The following is a 27,498-nucleotide window of genomic DNA, read 5'->3' as shown; positions in this document are numbered from 1 at the left end:
CTTTGATGCAGATGGGATGGGTAACAACAAATTTATAATACGTAAATCTGCATGAACAAATACTTGAACAAACATGGCCAGGCCAGACAGCGAGAGATAATAAATCCATAAAGCCAGAGAAGGAATCCATCTATCTTGTAACAGCTTTTCTTATGCTTTAATTCACTTGTCAGTTGTGAATGTCTCCTATAATAAGACATATGTAAACCATGTACTACCTGTAGGCCTGATGGCCTTAATATTGCATCTGTAGCCTAATTATCCAAGATGCAAAGCATCACACCAGCAGGCCAAATGGCAACTATTCCATTTGCAGAATAAAACACAGACATGGTCAAAGGGATAGAAAAGAGAAGGGAGCAGTAAAGTGACAGTGAATAACTGAGTTATTATGTAACCATAGCCATCCTCCTTAAGCTTGAAACGGGAACATAACAAATGTCATAGAACATGTACATCAACCTAAATAATCCTGGACAGGACCGGATTAACGCACAGGCTAGATATGGCTGCAGCCTAGGGGCCCCCAACTACCAGGGGGACCCCTAATTGTCCATGAGTGAAAAATATGCAGAATCGTGACAAGATGCAATATTGGAAAATGTATCCATTGTGTTGAGTACAGTTGGTAGGGATGTTATCCTGATTTAGCTCTTAATTATGACAGTCTCTATGTACATTTTTCGCAAAATTTGCCTTCTGGGGGGGCCCGCAGCAACCTGTAGCCTAGGGGCCCCAGGCCATTTTAATCCGGCTCTGATCCTGGAGGGGCCCCATGTCTCTTTGATCATCCAGGTTGTAGCTTTTAGGCCACTTTCCCTGGCGGCATTGACATGTGTGGTGGTTTCGTGCAGAAAAGGTAGCGTGAGTCTTTAGAGGTGAAACAAAGCTGCGTGTAACTGCATGTTACTGACGTGCACTCTGCTCTGCCTCTCCCCCCGGTGCGCACGTTTCTACATGGGCATGAATGGAGAGAGTCACGTGATTATCAAGTTTACACCACCACACACATCACCAGAGTATGACGAGTAGAGTCGGTGTGGTCTGTTTCCTCGAAGGAGATAAGTCAGTTGGAGTGACAGTGGAAAACTACTGGCAGTGCACATGGAATGAGAGAGAGAGAGTGGGTGGGCAGGCAGTTCCCAAGGGCGGCGGGGTGCTACACTCATGCCGCTGCCTGCACTTGGACAAGTGTGACAGAGGAAGTGGATAGCAGATAGCTTACTACTACTACTACGTACAGTGTGTACAGTACAGTCATTAGGGTATCGGATTCTTTCTGGATTAATCAACATGCCACGTCATGTTTGGTGCGTGGTGAGCACACGTGGTGAGGGTATGGTATGTGCCAAAATAGCGCGTTTGGGAATAAACTGGTCAGTACAAGTGCTGGAATAGTGAACATGAGGAAGGATGAGGAGATATTTGCTGGATCTCAAATGATGCACTTGTGCACTTCAGCGTTCATGTGTTCAGTGTGTTTGGTTGTTTCATAATCCAAATCAATTTGGTTATTCATGTACTCATGTAAATTGTGTAATCCACCTTCACTACACCATCATATGATAATAATAATAATACATTATACTGCATTTACTGTTGTGTATTTCTGGTTCAAAACGAGCTCAGCCCACACATAGGGGTCATTCCAGCTGGAATCAGCAAATGGTCCCCACTCGACCCCACTCGATTTGCTTGAAAAATATATATGTGATGGCTTAAACATCCAATAGAACATATCCACCAGTGCAGATTTCAGCTGTGCATACTTTTTCCACAAAAAATCTGTAAATAAGGACACCCCCTCCCCCTGATTTGGTGTCACTTAATTATCTCCTAAACTATTTGTGGTGGGTCCATTATTTTTTCAGGGCTAAGAGTCATAGACCTGACAAGCATACATTACAATTTGCAGCACTGTATGTCAAATTACACCTTAATGCTGGCCCTCTACTTTTCTTTGAAATTAAAATTGCAAGGGTTTTCAGATGTACATAAAAACCTATGTAGACCTAATTACTCCTCTGCCTGCTAGTTGTGGCATACGGTAGGCTACTGTCATTGGAAGATAACTGGGCAGGAATTATTTTGTATTCAATAAAAAATAAGTCAATAAAAATTAAATAAAAAATAAGTCAAGCCTACGAAATATAATATAACACAGAATATTAAAGTATATCTGATAGCCATATCATATGCCATTTCATATGAATCAACTCTTCAAGAAAGACGAGGCAATTAATTTAGTCTTAAGACAGTCTTTATTGCATTTCAATCGTTCATACATTACAGCGTTGAATTTCTTTTGAAATTCGAAAGACATGTCTATACCTAATGATGAACCTAACCCATGAAGTTGAGAGTATCAACTCAGACCGCTACACCAATTAAGAATAGTAATAAGAAACTCAGGTTCCTCTGTGCAGATGTATACTGTTTAGTACCCCTGTCCATCATTAAAAGTCAAAAGGGATTATAAACAAAAAGATAGCTTTTCATATCACTTCTCTAACAAACATCTCCCAAATAAATGTCAACACACAAACATAAATACTGTAATCCACAAACTGGACCATTTTTATACATTTAGTGGTTGTCCAGTCTCCAGTATTTGTTTTCCCCAAATGAAGACTAGAGCTGCAGTAGAGGCACACATGTAACCACCCACACCACCCCACCCCTACAGGTTCCAACGCCCCACACTTAATTCTTCTCCTAGAAGAACATAATAGTATTTTGCACAGCAATGACGTGACATCCCATTTACTGATGTTACCTTCCGGGATCTAAATAAGGGCATGAGAGGCCTTTTATATGTAGCGACAGTACAATATTCAGCATTTTTGATAAATTACTGAAATAATCATTTCCTTTGGCCTTCAAATGGCTGTGCTTTATGATGATGAAACTCCAAGGGCTTCTTAAGACTGAGCAAGGTGGAAGATCACCCTTTTCTGCTCCCCTTAACCTCTTACTGCAGCAGGGGTCGCCGGCGACCCTATTCACTTGCTGAAAATGTCTAACTACTTCATAACAACATTGCTATGACATTACAGAGAGCCATAGTGCTGCGCTAAGGGGTTAAAAAATAAAAAGAACTTAAAACCAGTTAAAGGATCACATGGAAATATATGGAGAAAATATGGATGACAATATATGGACCACTTTTCACCTTGGTGAGCAAAAATAGCTGACTTAAAAAAAACTTTTGTTATGTGTAAATAAAGTCACGCCTACAGAGTTCTCAACATGAGAATGCATTTCTGGTTCTGTGACCAATGGAAACAAATTGTAAGTCACTTTGGACAAACATGTTTTCTAAATGAAATGTAAAACAATACATCAATTTATGGCTGTATGTAAGCTGATGGCAGAGAACTTGAGGGGTAGCCTATAAGAAGTTGTTTCAGGAGTAAACCAGGTCAAGTTAAGAGGTAAATCATGTAATAGAAGAGCCTGGAGTGAGTCCTCATTTTCTTACTGTAAGAAAGGACTGACCTATTAGATGATTTACCTCTTAACTTAACCTGGTTTCCTCCTGATCAGCTTCTTAATATAGACCCCTGGTCTGATTTGTTCCACTCCCATTCCCTATATTGGTTCATCAGTTCAAACTTCCACACCTAAGAGCTTGCTCTTATACTCATGTTCCCTGCTTTAAGTAAAAAGGCTTTTTTGGTAAATGGTTTCTTGGTCATACCTTTTGAATAACAACAATGATATTTAAAAACAACAAACAAACAAATAAATAACAACAAAAACACAAACAGAAGCAGCTAATCTAAGGCTGGGAAGGTGCTAGGCTATGCATACATAGAGAACAACAGCACAATTCACAACTGTGAAGATAGAAATAGATAGAATTGCACATACAGCACTCTACAATATATGTCATTGGCCAGTCAAACAAACACATTTGAGCAACAAATGTAATCTGCACATATTTGATAAGCTGCCTAATGCTGTTCAAGATGTGCTACAGACACTACTTCAAATAAGTATTAGGAATGATCGAATGTCCTTAATTTTCTTGTACCTAATCAAATTCGCAAATAGCCTACAGTAGCTACAGAGACAGAAAAGCTATCAGTACAGGTTGTTGTTGCTTTTCAGGAGGAAATACAAGTGTGAACCGTAAATAAGGCAAATACCACCTCACTTCCTGTAAAGGAAAACTGTGATACACATGTTATAGTTACGTTATTCAGTTGTCCCATACAGTATGTCGATCATGACACAAGTTTTAAGTTCAGCCTTTTGAGATAGTACACCAACGTAGATATTTCCTCTATCGAACAAAAGGAATAAAAACTCTGTCTCAGTCTCTTCTCTGTTTAGGTCCATCCATTACAGGACAAGTTAAACTTGCACTGTAAATATTACAGACTAAAGGCCGTGTTCAATACCAAAAATGCTCAGGTAATACATGCGCCACTGACCATAAAGTCTTTATAGTCTCTTTTCTTTGTTTGGTCCTGAAAGTCATCAGTCCAGTTGCACTATAGTGAAAAATACACAAACATGAACACCCCCAACGAGCAGACAACCACAAGGCCACAATTAAGCAGCATCCTGACCCTGGGCGGCTCGTAAAGCATCTCCATGACGATACGTCTCTGTTCTTCCTCCGACACTTTGGTTTGGTTAGCTTTGCCCTGCTCCTTGTGCCCGCATATCCAGTCGAACACGCGCACACACACCGACTTATCTTCATCATCATGGTCGCCCCTGTCCTCCTCCTCCTCTTCCTCATTCTCTTTACCCATCAGCCCCATGTGCCCATTCCCATAATGCTCCACAGGAGATGGAAGGTCGCCGCTCAGGGTCGCGTGGTCCTGGTTCGAACCCGGTATGAGAAGCTTCACATCGGCGCCATCCAGGGGTATGGGGTCCTTCTTGATGTCCGCGGGTATGGACTTGTGGATCGTGCCGTTACCGTTACCGTTACACTGTACTGGACTCTTACTCAGGGAATCCATCTCCTCCTCCTCCTCGGTGTCTCTTCTCGGAAGTTTCTCAACCCTCGGGACGCCCCACACCGTGGTTGTCCGGATCCTGTCCTCCGAGGGGGGAGGGGTGCAGAGGCTGACCACCACCGCCACCAGGCCGGAGATCCAGAAGAGCGCGGCGGCTATGTACATGTAGTGCACGCCGGTGATGAAAAAGGGCCGCTCGTCCGGCTGGTCGCAGCGCGGCTGGCGGTAGGCGAAGCCCAGCACCAGGCGCAGGGTGCCCAGCGCGAACCCCGTCATGCCGCCCCAGAACGCGCCCGTCTCGTTGCAGCGCGGCCAGAAGACGCCGAGCATGAAGAGGGCGGCGATGGGCGGCGTGAGGTACCCCGCGATCTCCTGGATGTACAGGTACATCTGGCCGCCTTGCATCTCGATGATGACCGGTACCCAGGCGATGCTGATGCTCACCATGACGACCACGAACAGCCGGCCAATCACCACCAGCTCCCGGCTGGAGGCCCTCTCGCGCAGCATCTTGTAGATGTCCAGCGTGAAGATGGTGCTGGCGCTGTTGAAGATGGAGTCCAGGTCGCTCATCAGCGCGGCGATCATCACGGCCATCATCAGGCCACGCAGCCCCACGGGCATCACGCTCATCACCAGGCGCGGGTATGCCATGTTGGAGCAGCCCGCCTGGCTGCCGCACACCGCCATGCAGTGCTCAGGCCCGATGCACGCCAGCTCGTCCACGAACAGGATGCGCGAGATCATGCCCGGGATGACGATGATGAACATGGGCAGCACCTTCAGGAAGCCGGCCATGAGCGTGGAACCTATAGGTCAAGGTCAAAGGTCAAGATTAAAGTCAAGGTCAGCTTTATTATTAATTTCTTCACATGCGCTGGGCATACAAAGGACTTGAAATTACTTATTTATGAAGAAAGGACAGATATTTAAGTCAATAGAACAACATGCTGGATATGTAGGCTAATAATGAGAGGTGTGGTAGCAAGTGTTATAAATAACAACAGTTTTCCATTGACATTGCTTCCACAGCAGCCATATTCTAATAACCTTTGGCATGAAGCGTGCTGCAGCATAGCGTGCTAATGCACTATACATGCCACCCGTATATTCTGTGCCAAGAGGACCCAGGTTTAAATTCAGCCTGGGTCATTTTCTAGTCCTTTCTCTCTCGTGATCATTGCCTGTCTACTATCACTCTGTCCTGTATAATGAAGGCCAAAAAAGGCCAAAATAAACAAATACAAAAATGGATGAATGAATGAATGAATGAATGAATGAATGAATGAATGAATGAATGAATGAATGAATTAACTAATACCTTTGGTATGGGCGATGTTCTTGGCGGCTAGCACCCTCTGCACTATAGATAGCTAGATAGATATCTAGATAGATAGACATACTATAGATAGATAGATAGCTAGATAGATATCTAGATAGATAGACATACTATAGATAGATAGATAGATACCTTTGGCATGGGCGATGTTCTTGGCGGCGAGCACCCTCTGCACGATGACCTGGTCGGCGCACCAGTACCATATGGAGGCGGGGGTCTGGCCCAGGAGGAAGCCCGGCCAGGGGATGTCCTCGTCCAGCGGGCCCCTTAGGATCCTCAGGGAGTCCGCTTTGGGGTGGATGCGGCAGGAGTTGGTGTAGGAGTAGGTGTAGTTGCTGGCCGCCAGGATGGCCGACACGTTGGGTACCGCCTGTAGGTAAAGGGTGGGCGATATCAGAGATTCTTTAAAATGTAGAGATATGCCAATGTAGGCCCCCCCCTCCCCCTTGCAATAGTAGAATCCGGAAACAATGGGCCAAAGGAATCTCTCTCTCTCTACTCTCTCTGGCGATATGGCAAAAATGTCATGCAACAATTTTTTATTTGAAAAAAGAGAAAAGGTTGCACCATGCATAGATTCTTTGTTATTACACTGTGTCAATGTAAAAATGTGTAATAATTAAGAATCTATGCACGGTGCAACCTTTTCACATTTTTCAATTGTACAATATTTTGGTCAGCACTCTCAAAATATGAAAAACTTGAAGCCTGCTCCAACTTTTATGATTTTTTTTTAATTAACATAAAATCTTGATTCTTTAGTTTTTTATATCACTATCTTCCATCGAAAAAATAAAATCAACAAAAAAACAAAAAACAGGCATTTTATATACTTGCAATTTGTAATTATCACTTAATTAAATGTGAACACACTGGTGACACTCTCATCAAGTGCACAATTGAAATACAATAATGTCGACTAAAAGTGAAGACAGATACTGATAGCAAACATCCTCACTGCAAGATGATTTATTTCTCCACTTCAGACAAGATTGTACTCGATTTCACGATTCCCGATTTAATAGCGTCATTATATCACCCACCCCTACCTGCATGTAGCCAGGCTGTGTCCCCTATGCCTCTTTTCCACTGCCGGTTTTCTGGTAGACCTACATCTTGACAAAGCGCGACCCGGCTGCCACTTTTTTCTTTTCGAATAGGCACAGAGCAGCTAAATCGTAAAGCAAAAAGTGGCGGCCGAGTCGCGTTTTGTCGAGATGTAGGCCTATCAGAAAAACGGCAGTGGAAAAGAGGCACTAGTGACGCAACACCTTCAGAGTTGCTTCTAAGTCAGGTCCGAGAGCAATACAAATACTGTTCCTGAGTTCCTGAGAAAAAGGGAACCCCTCCCACTATGTTGAGAAGCAAACAACCATTAGCAAACCAAGGGAGGCGGGTCAACCATGCTGTTTTGGGAAACGTTAATTGTCACGCTCTTGGTCAGACCAATTCTCGTAGATATTTGAAAGTCGGTGAAAAATAATCAGGCTCACCTGCATGTACTTCTCCCGCACGCCCTGCAGCCCGCCCACCTCCACCAGGCCGAAGACGGTGAGACTCAGCGCCCCGCCGATCATCAGCACCGCCTGCACCGTGTCGGTGTAGATGACGGCCACCAGGCCGCCGGTCACCGTCAGCAGGGCCGTCATGCCGATGAGCAGGATGATGGACAGGTACAGGTTCCAGCCCAGCGACTCCTGGATGAAGAGCGCGCCGGCGTACAGGTCCACCGACAGCTTGGTGAAGACGTACAGCATGACGGAGAGGGCCGCGAAGTACACCTTGACAGAGAGAGTAGAGAGAGAGTAGAGTGAGAGAGAGAGATTCCAGTGGCCCATTGTTTCCGGGTTCTACTATTGCAAGGGGGGGGGGGGATACTAGCCAGGCTGCGCCCTCCTAGTGACGCAACACCTTCGCCGGTTGCAAGTCTACAAGGGAAATCCCCCTTTAGGCAGACCTAAGGACTGTTCTATTCAATGCTAGGAGTTTTATGACACGCCCCTTTAGGCAGACCGGAACCTGGTCACGTTAGGTGCCCATAGCAACCTATTACATTGGCATATCTCTACATACGTAGCCTCTTACTGCAGCAGGGGTCGCCGGCGACCCTTTTCACTTGCTGAAAATGCTGAACTAGGCCTACATCATAACAACATTGCTATGACATGACATTACAGAGAGCCATAGTGCTGCACTACGGGGTTAAAGAATGTCTGACCTTGAAGCGCCGGCCGCCGTAGGACTGTTCTATTCAATGTAGGAGTATTATGATGCCCCTTTAGGCAGACCGGAACCTGCCTGGTCATGTTAAGTGTCCATAGAAACCTATTACATTGGCATATCTCTACATACTTAAAGAATGTCTGACCTTGAGGCGGCGGCCGCCGTAGCGCTTGGCCAGGTACTCGGGCATGGTGTAGACGCCGCAGTGGATGTAGACGGGGATGAAGACCCAGCCCAGCAGCTGCAGCAGCAGCAGTGCGTTGAACTCCCAGGCGCCCACTGCGAAGCCGCTGGCCGCGCCCGAGCCCGCCAGGCCGATGAAGTGCTCGCTGCCGATGTTGCTGACGAAGAGCGAGGCGCCGATCACTGCCCAGTTCATGGAGCGGCCGGCCAGGAAGTAGCCGCTGACCGAGCTGCGGTTGGAGCGCCGCATGGCGAAGAGGCCGATGGCCAGCACCAGCACGAAGTACAGGGCCACCACCGCGATGTCCGCCCCCTCCATCAACGCACCACCCATGATGCTGTTGCTGTTGTTGTTTATTTGTTTATTTGTTGTTGCTTGTTATTGTGGTTGGTAGTTGTTTTTGTTTTTGTTTATTTCTCAGTTAGTGTAAAAGTTGACTGCTCTTCACTTTGTTGCGATATCTCTCGGTGAAGTTGCTTCTCACAGTTAGTCAAGAAATTACTTTTTAATTCCTTTTGGATGAGTTAAAGAATGTCATTAGGTGGAATACAATCTGAGTGTCTAAAATCCCAGTGTCAGGCTTTTGTATAACAAAAGAAAATAAATCACGTTTATCCTTTTGCCTCTAGTCATTTGTATGAGCTCCAAGGCAGGTAAGGTAATCCAGTGGTCTGTGAGATGAAATAGTGGCGGGCCACGTTGGATGCTTCAGGCTTCTGGTCTGCTAATGGCTAGAGTTTGCATTCCTGCAAGACAGCGAAGAAGAAGACAAAGTTGTTAGAGCCTGTGGTCATGGGGACAAGCTAAAGCCAATGCACAAACTACCATTTGTAATTTATTCGTTTTACATTGTATTAACTATGCAATTGCACTATTATGATTATGAAAGAACAAAAAAGTGAAAGGAACAAAATCATGTAATGGCATAAACTGTAGAAATGTACCAATAAAGGATTGATGCGGCCTATTTTGTCAAGAATAATAAGAAGCACAAAACAACGGCACAACGGCCACCAACCACTTGGGGGCCCTTGGCAGAATATACAATAGATATTGTGCCCTCTTGAATTTGTTTTGCTCGCATTTACTATGGCAGGGTGACTTTTTTTTTTGGGGGGGGGGGGGGGGGTCTACAGAGGGCAGATTTTGTGGGGGCCCTAGGCAATTGTCTAGTCGGCCTATTGGTAGAACCGGCTTTGGGATGCAACACACTAACTTACTTGGAGTCATGATCAGACACTGTCAGAGACACTGAAGCAATTCCACACGATAAAGGATAAAGAATGGGCCACACCATTTAACCAGGGGGGTGATAGTGGAAAAAAAATCCTGAGCCTGAACTTTTTACTCTGCTCTAACGATGACAACAAGATACTGCATAGTGACCATTTTGACACATTATTCAAACATTTAATAGCCTGTGTATGACCATTATTCAAGCCTGATAGTAGAAGAAAACCCTGAACCTGTAACACTTTCTGAGATAATAATAACCGATTATCAATGTTTTTATTTTTGCAAACTCTGTCAAGCGTGAAATCAGGCATGGAGCCTGAATACTATCAGCCCTGCTTTTAACCCTTTGATCACCCTGAGATGCTGCTTCTGAATGCTTCTGCATAGGATACATGCCAGACACAAACAAGCTTCTCTTACACAAATATTTAGCACACATATCACCGGCAGCCATCTTGTGACTTTTAACACTGTTGTTTACTCAAGTGTGTGGTGTCAGATAAATAAACATGCTGTCAGTAAGTCAAGAACACAGGACTGGCATAGACTTCCTGTAATGTATATTTTTAAATAGCTCGCCTTTTATGCTCCTGATAATTTTCATCTTTGGGTGCACTCGACGGATTAAAAAAAATGTAAGATGAATGTTTCTCCGACCTTCAGATTTTTACAGGATTTTCCTCTTACATAAGAATTGTGTGTGCTGGAGCATAAGGCATGAGAGGGAGATGGCAGGGCAAGCTCCACTTCAAAGGGGCCGAGGTCATTCACCTGTTAAGACATGCTGCTAAGACACACCATTATAAATTTGCTGTTACCAGAATGGGAATGACCAAGTCATAGTGCATTACTAAAGGCCCTGTATTATGTCAAAGGGGCCAAGGTCATTAAATGGAGGGTGACAGAAGCGTTAGTCCAATTAGATCTGAGCGGGATATTTTGGTTTTCGTGATCAAAGCGTTTTCATAACTACAATACGTAATGCCACACTTGATCTACTGCTGTTGCTTCTGCAAGAGCAGCCTATAGGCCTAATCCCAAAAATCGCCCTTTCAATGTTTGTTGAACTGCTTAAAAAGTAACATCTAAAATTCCATTACAGCTCAACCATATACACACACCCATATAATAATAATAGTAATAATAATAATAATAATAGCAGACAGTTGAGAGCACTCCCTGTAAACCTGCCAATCATCTTCATGTTTGCAGAGGAGAAGATGTCACTGCACTAACTGGTTTCAGACTACAGTGGCACTCTTCTCCTGCATCTGGTGCACCTGTTTTTTTTTTTAGTTTAGTTTTTTAGATTTTTCAACTTTATTTGACAGGACAGTGCGAGAGGTGGATAGGAAGCAAATTGGGAGGGGGACGGGGATGGGTCGGCAAAGGCTAGGAATCGAACCTGGGTCAGCCGCATGGCAGACGAGTGCCCTACCGGTTGGCCACAGCAAGGCCTAAAGGTGCACCTGTTATGAGAATCATAACAGACGATGTACCAAGATATCCTAGTAGGTAGTAGCCTATAAGGCCCATTTCATATTTTCACTCTGACCTTACCCCTGTGCCTGCAGTTTGAAGAGAGACTGTCTTTTGGACACTTTTTAACCTCGGAGTCAAGTGCTCTTCAGGTCACTACCACATGTCAGGCACAAGTGTTGTGTTAGATTTGTGTGCGACATTAGATTATGAGCCTTAAAGTGTACCTCCGGGATTTTGGACACCAGACCTCATTTCCGAGTCAGCCAGGGTGTAAACAATGTGTCCAGAACGTTTTTTTCACATTCCATGCAGTCCTTGTGAATTCTCATATCCATGTTGCTAAGCTAGCGCAAGTGAACGGGGATGGTAGTAGCCTGCCCCCAAAAATAGTCTTATCCCGTTTAAACAACATTCAAAACAAAACCGTTATTATACCATACTGCAAGTGTAAATACTTGTCTTGATAGAATGAAGTTTGAAATTAAACCAACATTGCAATCATGTTTGATCACCATCAGCAATTTGTGTTCCGGTTTGAAAGCTTGACAGCCGCGGAGTGATATTCCTAGTACAAATCCTAGCTTCGTTTGACACATCTATAACTTTTCCATAGAGCGAACTCCAACATCTTTGAAGTTTGTAAAACTGAACGATTTCCCCCCCTCCCTGACCTCGCTCGCAAACATCAAGAGTAATGCTTTCTGTCCGACTTTGTAAACCTTTCGTAACATTGAAACATATGCCATAACAATGTTTGGTTGTTACTAGATGACCCGTGTGTCTACACAGCATGTTGGCGAACAGAACGCACACTCTTCTCCCTTTCATCCTCCCATTCCATCTCGTCTCAAAAAACATTCCATGTAATAATAACTAGAGCTACGAGTGACATATTTCACAATGTCAAGCCAGATCACATAGCGTTGCGTAACTTATGAATCCAAAGGAATACGGCAAGTCATGTCTAATTATATGCCATTTGTCACAGCAATTACACAAAATAACAGTAAAGCATTACAATATGCCAATCCAAAGGGGTAACTTCTAGCCCAAGTTTTGGCTAACGTAGGCGAAGCCATTATACCACTGGGCTACCATCATAGAAGCAGAAAGCATAGCAAACCTGTTCTTCGGAGACTGTTGGTGCGTGCCACAAAATGTAGATCTGGGAATGCGGTTGGCACCGCGGACACTTTTAGAGTTTTCCGTGTAGGTATTAGACTTCGAGAAGGACTTTGTGAAGTCGTCGGGACTGAAATGGTCACTGCAAAGCACCGGGGTAGCTTACGGAGCGTCTCCATCGGTGTGTTGATGTAGCCCTGCAGCCAGGAGCCAGAGTTTGGTTCTTTCGACATCTTTCACGGAAACCAATGGAAACTTGCCGATACCCATCTGTGGGCTTTATTATTGCAGTTGGTATATACACACTGATGTACCATGGTGCGATGTCGTTGGGTTTTAATCCACTATTCGATCCGAAAGCAGTTGTAGAACTAGATTGATTTGCAATGTCTCTTGCGGGTCCCTGCAGTGGGTGGGTGGGCTACATCACAACTGAAGAGAGCAAAGTAAAATTCCGCCGACCCCGAGAAAATAGTCTCTCAACATGGCAAAATCCACGCAGTGCAAGGTTGGTTTAATTTCAAACTTCATTCTACTAAGACAAACATTTACACTTGCAGTATGGTATAATAACGGTTTTGTTTTGAATGTTGTTTTAACGACAATATTAAAACAACACCTCAAGCTGTAGGCTAGCTTGACTGATGGTGCCATTGCGCTTATCGCTGGACTCGGTCCTACGTGACAGGGATCTGAATGAGTAGACTAGCCTATATGTGTTTAGAAACGTCTGTAGGCCCTACACAAGAGCCGTGGGTAGCCTACAACGAACGATGCTTAACTGCGTATGGCAGTGAGACGCGCTTCTGACGGAGACACGCGGAAGGAAATTTCCAGAATGACGTTTTCAAGGCAAGATACTATGAGGGTCATGGAAGGATAGAGGGAGATATCTCCACACTCAGCTGAGACTACATAGTGTGCCGTGTTCCGTTTAGCAAACTAATGTCTTATTTTGAGATGGTAAATTAAGTTCTATACAGGCCTATTTCGCTTTTTAATGAACCCATCCTGCGCTTCAACTAGGGTGCTGAATGGTTTACTTACTATGATGAAGCAGGGATCGGAAATGAATGAAGCAGAATCATCCGTAGTCTGTTCCTGTCGGTCGGCTATCTGCCCAGAGTTGATACAATCAGCAACCGGCTTTGATACAATGTTGCCATCCAAGTCGCACCACTGGGTTCGGTACGGCGACCCAGAGTTTTAGTTCTACGATGATAACACCATGCCGAGAGCGCTTACTTTTATAGGCTAGCGATTTCCAACATCCTGCTACCCAGCCTAGAATGACAGTCAGCCTGTCACGCCCAAACAACGTGCTCTTGCCACGCCCATCAAAAGCGAAGCCAATAGGAAACGCCACTATAATAAATAAACAAATAATAACAACCACGCAGAACGTGAAAAAGATGGGTCGCTTATCTATTTGGTTGTACGCTCAACCATTTTTATTGTCTTAAACTTTGCAGTTTAGACTGTACATTTCCAGCGTTACTGATGATGTCATTGTAGCCTAATTAATTGTTCTCCGACGTTCTGAATAATCCTATTTGGCATCTAATAGGCTTCAGAACAGCCTAGAATTTCTTGAAGAATTTGTAGAACAGAGTTTTTCCTCTTTTTGTAAGTCTTGCCAGACCATTCTGGAATATTGCATAACAAGAAGAAAAAGGAATTCACCCTTCACTGATCTCGGCTACAAATTCAATTAGGCCTGTACCTTAAAGTGGCCCAACATTCCTACACAGCTTTGGTCCTTTGGTGTGTGTGTGTGTGTGTGTGTGTGTGTGTGTGTGTGTGTGTGTGTGTGTGTGTGTGTGTGTGTGTGTGTGTGTGTGTGTGTGTGTGCGTGCCTGTGTGTGTGTGTGTGTGTGTGTGTGCGTGCCTGTGTGTGTGTGTGTGTGTGTGTGTGTGTGTGTGTGTGTGTGTGTGTGTGTGTGTGCGTGCCTGTGTGTGTGTGTGTGTGTTTTTGTGTGCGTGTGTGTGCGTGTGTGTGTTTGTGTGCGTGCCTGTGTGTGTGTGTGTATCAGCTGTTATTTCATGGTGTGAATGTCTGACAGGCAAGGTGTCAGGTGCTCTGCTCTGTCTGTATGCTGCCCCTGCCTCATCTGTGACCAGCAGTGGAAAGGCACAGCACACCATGGTGCTTACTTAATTAGGCTAATGAATTATATTATATGAATTGTGTTGATAATATTATAGAACAGTATTATGTTAATATCATTAATTAATTAGATATTACTAATTAAATGTCATTATGATAGATGTCAATGAGAGAGCGAGACCGACACACACACACACACACACACACACACACACACACACACACACACACACACACACACACACACACACACACACACACACACACACACACTTAGAATGACCCCACAGACCAAGTACACCAGTGTCAAGACAAATGCAAATTAAACCGTCACAAAATGTTGTCTAGAGAGAGAGTATTAACAAAAAGTTAGTATTAAAAAAAGAAGAGTAGGTGTGACGGAGGTCATCTTGCACCTGTTCACCCCCCTCGGGGATCGAACGTGCGACCTCGTCAACTACAACGGTTCGGCAATGGGAGACACAGTACGATACCGCTGGGCCAAGAGACTAGTCTCTCGGCCCAACGGCACGAGACTGTATGAAGCTATCGGAGGGAGGTTTACCAACGTTCCACGCCAACACTGTGCTAGTTAGCCTCCGTTACACTCTCCCCCCTAAACCTCACTCCCATCCGGGTCACGGCACCACTGTGACGGAGGTCATCTTGCACCTGTTCACCCCCCTCGGGGATCGAACGTGCGACCTCGTCAACTACAACGGTTCGGCAATGGGAGACACAGTACGATACCGCTGGGCCAAGAGACTAGTCTCTCGGCCCAACGGCACGAGACTGTATGAAGCTATCGGAGGGAGGTTTACAAACGTTCCACGCCAACACTGTGCTAGTTAGCCTCCGTTACATAGGCCTATGTCCTTGAGAACAGCCTCAAGGCTTACATGGAAGTGCTCCCCCAAGATAAAAGTGTTCTCAAGTCAAGTCAAGTAGGTTTTATTGTCAATTTCTTTACATGCACTGGTCATACAAAGAATTTGAAATTACATTTTTCTGGAAGAAAGGTATGGGAGAAACTACTATTATTTATTATTTTATTTCATAATGTATTACAGGAAATCAAAGATTTTGCAATTTCCTCTTGAAAGTGGCTACTTGTACATTGTGTTCATTCTTGTGATCCTTGGGCACACAAATGAAACCCCAAGTCCCACAATGCCTTTCACCATTACAGGACGTTTATTACACGTGACCTCGGCGCATGCGTAGAGATTTGACCTCCCTTGCAGTCACAGAAGAACATGATGGCTGGATTCGGGCAGGTAAATGACATTCGAGAAACTTTTGCTTTATTTATGTCGTTTCTCTCAATGTTTCACTTGAGACAATGCAAAATGTGCATTTGCAGTACGTATTTACTCACAGGATGCTTTATCTGAAATGTTTAAAGACGCACAGCGTTTTTGTACGCATGAAGATCATCGAGGTGTCAAGTGCTGTGCTGTAGCTAACGTTAGCAAACATGGCTACTTGCATGTCTGTTGCTAATGTCATTGATTGGCGTGTCTTGTTTTAACCAGACAGAGCTCCAACTGATCAATTGAGTGAATATGGCAATGAAGTATTTTCTTGTGTATGCTTTAAGATGGGATTTGGGCAGTATGAGTTAGATGACGCGTCAGTTGTAATTCATTACAGGCTAGATAGTGCTAGCGTAAAATAGCAGGCCTTAGCTAACTACTTAGCGCAAGTACTAGCTACGGCTGTTCCCAAGACTACCATTATATTACCGATGCAGCACAGTTATCCTTTGTATTAAGTTTAGGGATGTTGAAAACAGCACGCGTGTGATACGTGATGCAATATGTAAGGAGCCCATATAGAGGGTGAAATCCTAATCTGCATGTGCATTGGTGTGGTTTACATAACCCCCGCTTACCGTTGAGTTAAAACTTGAGTTGACTTTGCCATTCACCTTGCAGGTGCGTCACTTTAGCACGTCGGTCGTCCGACCAGTGTCAAAACTTATTAAGGTAAGTGTATCAATGATTGCATTTTGTAATTTTGTGGACCTGGAATTCATGAATTGCTTCCACGGGCTTGTCCGGACTGCCTGTTGACCGTGTAGTGTGTGTGTGTGTGTGTCTCCCTCTGTGCAGCCCCCAATCACAGTCTATGGGGTGGAGGGCCGCTATGCCACTGCCCTGTTCTCTGCGGCCAGTAAGCAGAAAGCGCTGGACCAGGTGGAGCAGGACTTGGGCCGTGTTGCTGTGAGTATATAACTGTATTGTACTGCTTTTCACACCACTCTGTTCTCCTCCAATCACAGCAGGTGGTGTAGGTCATGTTCCACAGCTGTGATCTGTCATTTATCATATGGTTGTAGTAGGCAGATGTTCATTCTGTAAATTGGCTTCCATGGGGTGGGGAAGCCTGTCTGCACCTACAGTTGTGAATATCACACTCTATTGCAGGGGTGGGAAACCTGTGTCTTGAGGGCCGTATCTGGCCCCCGATATAATTTTAATGTTATTCAGCTTCACATGAAATATGACATATTTTGTAAAAGAATCTTAGAAAATGCATTTGCAATATAATTAAGTTATGTTCAGGGAACCTAGAGAAGGCGGTGTTTGTTTAAAAGGTGGCTGCCTTCAATATACAGTCCCTCCAGTTTTTCGCGATTCAGCGATCGCGTGGATTCATGCAAATTCAATGATATTCCGCATAATTTCACGATGCCACGTAATTCCTGTAAAGCCGCATTTTTCCCGCAAAATTTTCCCCTTTGTCCCCTTCAACATTCTGTGGAGTTTATTGATTTATATTTTCGTCAAAAAAATAAAAATGTGACTACAATACCACCGGAGATGAAAACCAATAGGAAGCATTTTTGTTAATATGTCACTGAAACATTGAAAAATAATTGCCTGCTATTTCGCAAGTCGCGACCCTCATCTCAGCTGCTCCGTCTCTCTCCTCCCCTCCCTCACACATACACGCAGGCGTCGGTGCTGCACACCCGTGACCTTTTTTTAAACAGCAGTAGCCTACTTTTCAGTGCAATCCTGGCTGGAAAAAGTATTGTTGCCCATTTATCCATGACGAAAAAGTGTATGCAGTCATGAAATAGTGGCGGTGCTGTCGCACAGTAGCAAACATCTTACGTTAGGCTACATTTTTGCGCAACTTCTCCACTCTCCCCTGTCGCTTTCATGAGCATGCTACCCGACGGTCGTTGTCTGATCTTTTTTCAATGTTCGCTAATGTTTGTAATTTAAGGGTCTATGTCTATGCGTAGGCACAAGCCTTCTGATAACAATCCCTGTAGTGCCGATCGCAAAGAATTCCGAAGTGTGGAGTTTTGCAACTTGTTTCAGTCAAGGACACCGAGATAGGAAGTGAACGGCCCTTCCACGCTTTCACTGTGTTATTGCAATAAAGTCTTGCGAATCCATGCAACCATGCACACAACCATGTCAACGAGAGCGTGTATGCCATCACAACTTTGCATCAAGCAAATAATATGCAACAGCTTGCAATATGCGCAAGAGAGAGAGAGAGAGAGAGAGAGAGAGAGAGAGAGAGAGAGAGAGAGAGAGAGAGAGAGAGAGAGAGAGAGAGAGAGAGAGAGAGAGAGAGAGAGAGAGAGAGAGAGAGAGAGAGAGAGAGAGAGAGACAGAGAGAGAGAGAGAGAGAGAGAGAGAGAGAGAGAGAGAGAGAGAGAGACGCGTCTTCCAACAGGTGACATTGTAACGCTTGCATACAACCTGGCTACTGCGACGCTCTTCATTAGCCTACTGGTAGGCTATACCCACAAGTATTTTTTCATAACGCGCAGTCCCGTTTTCTCCCGAAGTCGTTCTAAAACATCGACAGACATTATGAGCGTCGCGGCCATGATTTTTTTACACATTGGACGTACTGGCTTATAAGACGCTCTGGCAGTTTTTGATAATATTTTATTGTCAATATTTTATTATTATATTATATAGGAAGTGTGTTTCTGAATCTCTCTCTCTTTTGTCTTAAGCCTGCTTAGACTGATTGTGGTTTTCAGTTACCAAAAAAAAACAGAAAGGGGTGCAAAATCTTTGCAAAAAATGAGAAAATGCCGCAAAATCTTTGCAAAAAATGAGAAAATGCCGCCGCAAAATCAGACATTTTGACCGCAAAAATCACAAAATCCCAGTGCAAAATCCTGGAGGGACTGAATATAGGCCTAAAGTGAAGGGGGAAATCCTGGTTTGTGTTCATAGTATGGCCCTCGGAGGACTTAAACGGCCCTCGGATGAATTTGAAGTGGCCTTTCGGATGAAAAAGGCTCCCCACCCCTGCTCTATTGTATAGTTATAGCAGTGTTTCTCAACAGGGGTGCTGCGGGGCCCCCTCAGGGGTGCCGCAGAAACGTGACTGATAAATAAATTATGTTATATATAATACATATTTGTCTAAATTGATAAGTTAATGCTAGTCAGTGGAATCTTTCATCTGCCAATTACGCACAATAAAGTAAATATAGGTGGCCCCAGTCAGCTGCAACTTTGAACGCAGGTTGTGTGACGTCTCCAAATGTGTTCCTTTTCTAAGCTTGTGTGGTATCGGATGCGATGCCATGCCATGTAACGGCTTGTTGGTTTGGGGTGCCTTGAAATTTTTCATGAATTGAAAGGGTGCCTCGCCTAAAAAAAGGTTGAGAAACACTGATCTATAGCCTGTAGCATAGCTCATGAGCTGTAGCTGGCTGTGTTGCTGTGGCGGTAGCAGAGGATGGCTGTGAAGGTCTTCCATCCAATTCATCCAATAGAGCGATTTTCACAAATGCAAATCAAAAATGCATTTGCTCTGCTTTTTCAAACTTGCTCATGTTTATAAGTCATTCCACCAATACAAAAATATGTTGGCTCTCTCGCTCAACATGTGGTGTATGTTGTAGTTAACATTAAATATAACACACATTAGAAGTAATGGAGTAGACTATGGAATTAATGTGGGCTCATATTACAAACTTAATATTGGATTGAATGCAGATCTCCCAAGATGTATCGGTGGTATTTGGATGGCAGATATACAAGTAGGACATTGTGTCAAGGATGTGGGAGTTGGGGGAGGAGAGGTGGCGCACACGCAGTGATATACTTTGCTTTCAGTGAAATGCAGCATATGAAAATGTGACTTAAAGTAACAGCTACTGTGACTGTGAGGGTTTGTGCAAAAGCATTCTTTTTTCTTCATCCTGACCTTTTACTTGAAATGGGAATATCCCCAACTTTTCATGAACTTTGAAAGTTTGCAAAGTTAGTCAGGTTGACTTCCGTCTTACTTGCGCCATCTGCAAATCTCCTCTGCATCATCTTCCTTCTCTTCTCCTCTCCTCTCCTCGCCTCTCTTCTCCTCCTCTCCCCTCCTCGCCTCTCTTCTCCTCCTCTCCCCTCCTCGCCTCTCTTGTCCTCCTCTCCCCTCCTCGCCTCTCTTGTCCTCCTCTCCCCTCCTCGCCTCTCTTCCCCTCCTCTCCCCTCCTCGCCTCTCTTCCCCTCCTCTCCTCTCCTCTCCTCGCCTCTCTTCTCCTCTCCTCTCCTCTCCTCGCCTCTCTCCTCTCCCCTCCTCGCCTCGCCTCTCTTCTCCTCCTCTCCTCTCCTCTTCTGCTGCCACCCACAGGGATTCATCAAGGACCCCAAGATGTCCAGCATTGTCATGAACCCCCACGTCAAGCGCAGCGTGAAGAACGCCACCTTGAGCGACGCCCTCTCCAAGGCCAAGGCATCCCCGCTCACAATCAACCTCATCAGTCAGTTTTTCTGTTTTTTTGTTTTTGTTACTCTGCTGTTTGTGTTGTACTCTCTGACAAGCTGAGCTGGGTGAATGTGAATGACTAGTTAAGCAGCTATACCTACTGGAAGTTTGGGGAATTACGGCAGTGTCTTAGGGTAAATGTTGAAGGGGTGTGGGTGGGGAGGGATCGGTTTGTATATATTGACTGTCCTCATGTTTAATGCGCCACTTACTAGAATAAATGTCACCCATGGGGGACAATAAAGACACTACTAGTACTACTACTACTACTACTACTACTACTACCACCAGTATTCGGCATGCATGCATTCTGTTTTCTAGATAGATTATGTATTTTGTTTTTGTTAATGTGTCTATAATGCAGTGTAGCCATTTTATTTGTGTGGCAAGCCTATCCTGTTGCCTTTATGTGCAATGGCTCATATTGAGTGAAATGTGTTAAAGCCTGAGGTAGTGCGCAGTTATTGAAGCTGATGTATTGTGAATGATTTGCAAAACAAAAAGAGAGAACAGCACGACCACAATGCAAAGTATTTTTGGGTGCTTTACAAACCTTTATTGGTGAAAAACCAGACAGGACAGAGAAGCAGAGAGAGGAAGCGGGTTTGGGAGAGAGAGATGGGGAAGGGCCGGCAAATGACCCAGGCAGGGACCGTTGGCACCAAGGTAGGACCTTGCCAGGCATTGCCCTCATAGTGACGCAACAGCTTCAGCGCTGCAACCAGTCAGGTCAAGAGCAATGCAAGTACTTTCTGAGTTCCCTCAAAATCATGACCTCACCTCCTCCCTTTTTTTGGGAAGCAAACAATCATAAGCAAACCAAGGGAGGTCGTTTGGGAAATGTTAATTGTTATGCTCTTGGTCAGACCAGGTCGATGATGATGAGGCTAGGTAGGGCTAACCTGGTGACGCCATCCATGTACTCCACCCAAAAATTTTGGCTCCTCGCGTCATCTGGCAAAAGCCTCGAGCTCGGTTCTCTCAGTGTTTAGCCAATCAGCAAACAGTTGAGAGTGGTGACGTAGAACTCACCCGCGAGCTCCGTTACTGATTGGTCAAGGTAACTATATTCACACTTTCGTTTTGTTATTTGTATGCTTTTGCGACGCTATAACGTAACAGGCATGCTAATAAAGCACAATATGGGTTTTTAATTTGAGTTTGGAACGTCAATTAATTTAAATGATGGAGTAAGGTCAGACCATCTCCCATCGTCCACGGAGACAGCTTCCTCATGGCTTTTGCCAGACTGATTGACGGAGGACCACCACAGTGCCCTGTTGAATGCCATCACCACTGAGTCCATGCTGATGTCCTTTTGCAGATGTGCTGTCTGAAAATGGCCGCCTGCCCCTGGCTGGTGATGTCATCACCGCGTTCACCAAGATGATGAGCGCCCACCGCGGGGAGGTCACCTGCTCCGTCACCACTGCACAGGTACGCCATAGCAACAGGGGCGAGGGTATTAATAATGTTAACTTATTAACCCATTTTAGCCTGTGCCCTTTTTGGGAAAAGGTGCCCTCTCCCTATCAAAAATTAAATCCCCCCGAAGCACATAAAAACACGATGTAAGTTGCATTTAAAAGCTAGAACCTTCATTTTGCAATAGAATGTGTTCATTCAGCTGTAACATACCTACATTTTTAATAAAACGGCTCAAATCTCAAGAACCTGACTGCAGCGTATATTTTGCTTCAGGACACAATGAGTTAATAATGTTATTAACCAATTTTCGCCTGATGCTGTGAATGTTTTTTGACTCTCTATGCTGCGTTCAGGCTCTTGAGATTTGAGCTCTTTTATTAAAAATATGGTCATGTAGTTGGAGCTGAATGAACACATTCTAATGCAATATAAGGGCCCGAGCTCATTTCATGTTTTTGTGTGTTATAGAGGCTGAGAAATTTAGGTTTTAATAGGCAGAGGGCACCATTTCCCAAAAAGGCCTTGCGCATTCAGCAGGCGTTTGTTGCAGGTGCCTTAGGCTAAAATGTGTCAACCCATCTTGTATATTGTTACCTGCTCCGTCATCACCGCAAATGTATGCCACATCAACAAAGCTGAACAATACCTGAGTGGTATTTAAGTCACAATGTCCAGAAACACTGCATAGTAGTAGTTGTTTGAATGCAATCTCATCTTGTATATGCCTATTGTATATAATGAAATACCAAAGCATTCATGGTAGAACAGGAGCTCATACTTAGCTTTCTGGTGTACAGCAGCTGTGGCCTGTTCAAAACTGAATTCTTTGTGATCTGTTTTTTTTCTTGTGTGTGTTTGGTTTTTGTGAGCAGCCTCTGGATGAAGCCAGCCTGGCTGAGCTGAAAGTTGCCCTGAACGGCTTCTTGGCCAAGGGAGAGACCATCAAGCTGGAGACGCATGTAAGCTACACGTTCCTTTTTACTAGTGTTGCACCGATACCATTTTTTGGCCCTGATACCTGGCTGTGCAGTATTGGCCCATACCGATACCACCCTATTTGAAATGTATATACCGTATATAAAGGGTTGTAGTGCATACTACTTGGATGTAAAATCATTGCATGGCTTTGTCAGGCTGCTGCCTACCTTTGTGAAACAGGAAAAAGACTAATACAAAGTGAATCCAGCAAAACTTTTTATACTTTTTAAATACCTCTATGAAATAACTAATTTCAAGGCTGTTTAAGTGTCATACAAACACCTATAAATGGTATCGGTGCCCTATATTTGTTGGTACTCGCCGATACCACCATTTCAGTGCCGATCCTCCGATACTGGTATCGCTATCGGTGCAACACTACTTATTACCTGTTGGAGACACACTGAAAAAGGCTCCAAAGACATGTATAGGGATACTTTGTACCGCCAAAATGCACTTAGAAACTACAGTACAGTGCAGTTTAGCAGATGATGGGCAGTTGTGAGTTTGTGTCATCCAACCATCTGGCAGCATTGTACTCTGCTGCTTCTTCACATGAGCGAGGTGTGGGCCCGTTTGCATGCCGTGCCAAAATGGCGTATGGACATGTATGGCAATAGGGTGCAGGGACATTCACTAAAAGGGCTTTGGTAAAGGGTCACCTAAGTCACGCCCTCTACTTCTTGGTTCATGGGGTAGACAGTTGCAAAAACTTAAATGGAAGTGAACGAGGCGAGTCGTGGTGGACTTGTGGTGCATCAGTGGAGGTCCAAGGTTTGGATTGTTGTCGAAAAACAACTCATTTCAAGCCCAGTAATTATTTTTTGACTCCCTCTGCCCCATGAACCAGGAAGTAGAGGGCGTGACTTAGGTGCCCCATACACCCATATTCAACCGTCCCCCATCACACTGCCACGTTGCATTACATTACACGTACACTTGACTTCCCTTTCCATGCACACAGTATAGGCTGATGAAGTGCAAACTCATGCCACGTCTTATCACACAGAACCTGTGAGTGTAACAAAATATTCTTGCTCATGTGTAGAGGGGAACTCTGTGGTAGTTTGAGATCTTCATCTCTTTCTGTATGAATGAAAGGTAGCTGCAGCTGTTACTATGATATTCAAACTGGCACCTTTTAGCAGCTGGTACTCGTAGTCTTAACGCCTGTGACGATGTCCTTGAATCGGTATATTTTATTATCCAAGTTCCCGTCCTCGACTTGCAATTGTGGCCTCCCGCTCTGCTACCGGCCTGTCTCTGTGGAGATAATATGAAGGTTTCCCCGCTTGTCAGCCTAGGCACAACAACTTCTTGGGGGACGTTTCTCGATTGCAAATGAGAACATGACCTTTGAATTGCGCTTGTGGGAGATATTGAATGAAACTTCTATCGTCAATGACATCTTGCAACGTCATCAGGAGGCCACAAGCACAAGGGAGGATGGGAGTTTGGAAAATGGACTACGCCCCATGTATAGTGGACAGTTCTGTTATAGTTCTAGGAGTGCGTTACAATATGCAACCTTGCCTCCTCCACTTGTTCTTGTCTCCTCGTACCAGGAAGTAATATGTCATGATGACATCATTGACAACAGCATTATATTTCAATTGAGCTTTTGCAAGATATTGAGAGTCTTTTTCTCATTTGCAATGGGGATGGTGAATGAAAGAGTCCCTCAAAAGTTGTAGTGGCTAGGCTGACAGCTGGGAAACTTTATCGTTTTCTCCACGGAGGAGGGGCCAGGAGGCGGGACGAGGAGACGAGCATAAGTGGAGGAGGCAAGGTCGCATATTGTAACGCGCTCTAGGTCTTGATATGTCCTTACATCAAAAAAAATGAAGAGTAGTCAATAGATCCAATTGTTGCCATCAGACGTTCCAGCCGATGTAAAAATAAATACATATAGGTTTGTAGGGTTGTTGCGTTGTTCTTGACATGTATGCTGTAAAGTGAGCTCCTTGGTAATAGAAAAATAGTGAAGTATCCAAGGCACTCATTACAAAAAATTTAAAACATCTTAAATTAACCGGTTAAATCTCATTTTTTAGGGATAAATTAAAAAGTCAAGTTTTGGGCATAGTATGGCTTTCACCTGGGCTGATCATTCCACCTGATGCCCTCTAGCAGGTGCCAGCATGGCAGCTTCGTCATGTACAGTACTCTACGTGGATGGAACTTAACCCTTACGCCCTTTACTGATAAAGAGCTTTTAACTGTCAATGTAGTGACTTTGAGATTGGGGCAAAACATTACGTAATATTTCTGTTTTACAACAGCAAGTACTGTGTGTGCGTTATGCTCCAATGCTGCATTTGACCAGTCTCTTGTTACTACTCTGCCTGCTACTGTACTTTGTTACAATACTCTGTGCTCCTCTATTTTGTAAGTTGTCGTGTCACTAGGGCTGGGCAATATGACGATATATATCGTTATCGTGATATAAAAGTGTATATCGTGACCTTTCTCCTATATCGTTTATATCGTGATAGTAATTTTTCAATTTTACACAATTAAATATCATTTAGTTACATTTCATGTTGTCACAACATACACTAGAAGTTAATGTAACTGTAAATATAAGAATAAAAAGATCCACTTTAACGAAAGGTTGTTTTGCAACATGAAAAAATAAAGAGCAAATAAAGAGAATAACTGAAAACGTATGTTATGTAAGGGTTAACGTTCGGCGAGAAGGTCGCTACCGTGGAATAGCAGCACGACAGAGAGAATCTTTAGACCCCGACGCGGAGCGGAGGGGTCTTGTTCTCTCCGAAGTGCTGCTATTCCACAAAGCGACCGACTCGCCGAAAGTTAACCCGCTTATTATATGGATATACTTAAATGATTCACACATGGCAGGGACATTTCTTTAGGCCTATTTAATGTGAAGTCTGGGCTATTCTAGTTTTTAATGTCAAAGGATTGTCGCTGCGCAAAAACAGTGCCGTTGTGGAACACCGCTAACAGCTAGGTAGCCAGGACAACAGGTGTTGTCTATCAAGTCGCTTTAGCAGTGAAAAGTCTTGTTGCCATTGACAGCGGTCTGTTATAGACCAACCCGTCCGTTATCGAAAAATAACAGACGTGCGAACGTTGGGGAGCCCCGTTGAAATGAATGGAGCATTCGACCGATGACGTCACAACCATATAATATTGTGCTATAATCGTGATGTATATCGTTATCGTGATATAAAGTAATCCATATCGTGATCTTGTTTTTTTTTCCATATTGCCCAGCCCTAAGTGTCACTACACTACTTGTAGTCTGTGTGTGTAGTGCGGTTATGACCCGGCTGTCCTTGGTGGCCTTTTTAATTGTCAGCCATTAGTACTGTACACAGTATGTTACGGGTGCAAGTTACCGTTTTTGTGAGTGTGTGTCTATGCAGCGTGACCCAGGTGTCCTCGGTGGCGTTTCACTGCCATGCCACCAGAGTTTTCTTTTTACGCTGTAGGTTACTGTATGATGTGACTGACATGGACATTTGTTTTGTGTGCGCGTGTGTGTGCGCGCGCGCGTGTGTGTTGTGTGCAGACCGACTCGGCCATCCTGGGCGGCATGATCGTCAGCATCGGTGACAAGTACGTGGACATGTCCACCAAGACCAAGGTGCAGAAGCTCACCAAGCTGATCAGGGATTCCTAAGTCCTGTGGACTCCACCGCACCGTCCCTTCCATGACCAGACCTGACGAGTCAACCCCAGAGTAGAGAGACCTTGTCTGTCTCCGTTTCGACGTTAAATAAAATGCCCCCTGTTGTGTTCATAATAAATATTCTGTAACATATGTCTCTCTCTCTCTCTCTCTCTCTTTCTTTCTTTTTGAAATCACTCGGGTTTGTGTGATGTGTGAGATATCATGAGTTGAGTTTGTGGGTTTATCCTCTTTTACATATACGTTGCATACGTAAAGGTGCCCTGTGTATTGTTAGCAGTTTCTTTCCACAAAGCATTCTGCCCATTCTCAAAGGTTGCCTTTTTTCATGAAGACTTGCCATCAAATTCTAAGTGTACATTATGACTGGTCAAATTCCTCTCTTCATACATGAAAAAAGTGGCCCTTCTCCATGTCTGCCATTTTGACTTTCCAGAAATAGACATTTTTACCAGGAAACTTTATGTACTTTGATATTATTAGTAAATATTTATTTAGTTTGGCTATAGGCCGTTTTAATGAGCAGCAATACCTGATATGGGCACCAGCCTACACAGTGCATACACATTAAAGGGAAGCACAATAACTGCCTGTTTTTGTGTGGCCAATGTAGTATCAAACACAAAGCAGCAAAGTTAGTATCTGTGTTAACTAAGTAACTCTCTTTTTGCCTACATTACTAGGGAATGATGTTTAAAGGAATAGTCCACCCATTTTTGATTTTCACATATTTGCAGTATTTCCAAGCATTCACGAACGTGCATTATCATTTTCTTCTCAGTGTTTTCAGTACTTACCTTTTTGTTGGATCAGAATTATCATAGCTTAGCATAATCACTGGAATTAAATGGGCAGCAATAGCATCAAGCCACAAGTGATCACAGGACGGGATTAAATAGCTGATTTGCCCTCTGGTGAATTTTCCATTCATTTTAAAGAACTTTATAAGTACATTTGAGGATGTTTTGTTTGCCCCCAGACTTGCATTGCTACGCTTAACTTGGCTATACCATT

The 27,498-nt window shown here is 44.1% G+C and overlaps 2 protein-coding genes across 2 annotated transcripts; one reads left to right on the top strand and one right to left on the bottom strand.

Annotated features, from left to right (window-relative positions):
* Window positions 1–2,272: 2,272 nt before the first annotated feature.
* slc5a3b (solute carrier family 5 member 3b) lies at window positions 2,273–13,838 on the bottom strand. Its single transcript, XM_063213023.1, has 5 exons — window positions 13,610–13,838; window positions 8,684–9,468; window positions 7,809–8,096; window positions 6,448–6,685; window positions 2,273–5,785 (listed from the first exon to the last, which is right to left on the bottom strand). Exons 2-5 carry the CDS (start codon window positions 9,053–9,055, stop codon window positions 4,500–4,502), a joined length of 2,184 nt encoding a protein of 727 aa, XP_063069093.1. The 5' UTR covers window positions 9,056–9,468; window positions 13,610–13,838; the 3' UTR covers window positions 2,273–4,499.
* Window positions 13,839–15,862: 2,024 nt separating this feature from the next.
* On the top strand, window positions 15,863–26,616 carry atp5po (ATP synthase peripheral stalk subunit OSCP). Its single transcript, XM_063213022.1, has 7 exons — window positions 15,863–15,946; window positions 16,607–16,657; window positions 16,784–16,894; window positions 20,283–20,412; window positions 21,742–21,854; window positions 22,718–22,804; window positions 26,365–26,616. Exons 1-7 carry the CDS (start codon window positions 15,926–15,928, stop codon window positions 26,473–26,475), a joined length of 624 nt encoding a protein of 207 aa, XP_063069092.1. The 5' UTR covers window positions 15,863–15,925; the 3' UTR covers window positions 26,476–26,616.
* Window positions 26,617–27,498: the final 882 nt, after the last annotated feature.

The sequence above is a fragment of the Engraulis encrasicolus genome, chromosome 13 (genome assembly GCF_034702125.1).
Source record: "Engraulis encrasicolus isolate BLACKSEA-1 chromosome 13, IST_EnEncr_1.0, whole genome shotgun sequence".
In the NCBI taxonomy this organism is placed as follows: Eukaryota; Metazoa; Chordata; class Actinopteri; order Clupeiformes; family Engraulidae; genus Engraulis; species Engraulis encrasicolus.
This window is presented reverse-complemented; position numbering and strand designations above follow the sequence as displayed.

Bases quoted from the DNA above. Each gene is read 5' to 3' on its own strand.
- slc5a3b (XM_063213023.1), bottom strand. From the start codon at position 9,055: ATGGGTGGTGCGTTGATGGAGGGGGCGGACATCGCGGTGGTGGCCCTG. The intron at 8,097-8,683 runs GTCAGACATTCT...CTCTCTGTCAAG, and splicing joins ACGGCGGCCGCCGCCTCAAG to GTGTACTTCGCGGCCCTCTC. The intron at 6,686-7,808 runs GTGAGCCTGATT...CTTTACCTACAG, and splicing joins TGCGGGAGAAGTACATGCAG to GCGGTACCCAACGTGTCGGC.
- atp5po (XM_063213022.1), top strand. From the start codon at position 15,926: ATGATGGCTGGATTCGGGCAG. The intron at 16,895-20,282 runs GTGAGTATATAA...TGCCACCCACAG, and splicing joins AGGACTTGGGCCGTGTTGCT to GGATTCATCAAGGACCCCAA. The intron at 22,805-26,364 runs GTAAGCTACACG...TGTTGTGTGCAG, and splicing joins CCATCAAGCTGGAGACGCAT to ACCGACTCGGCCATCCTGGG.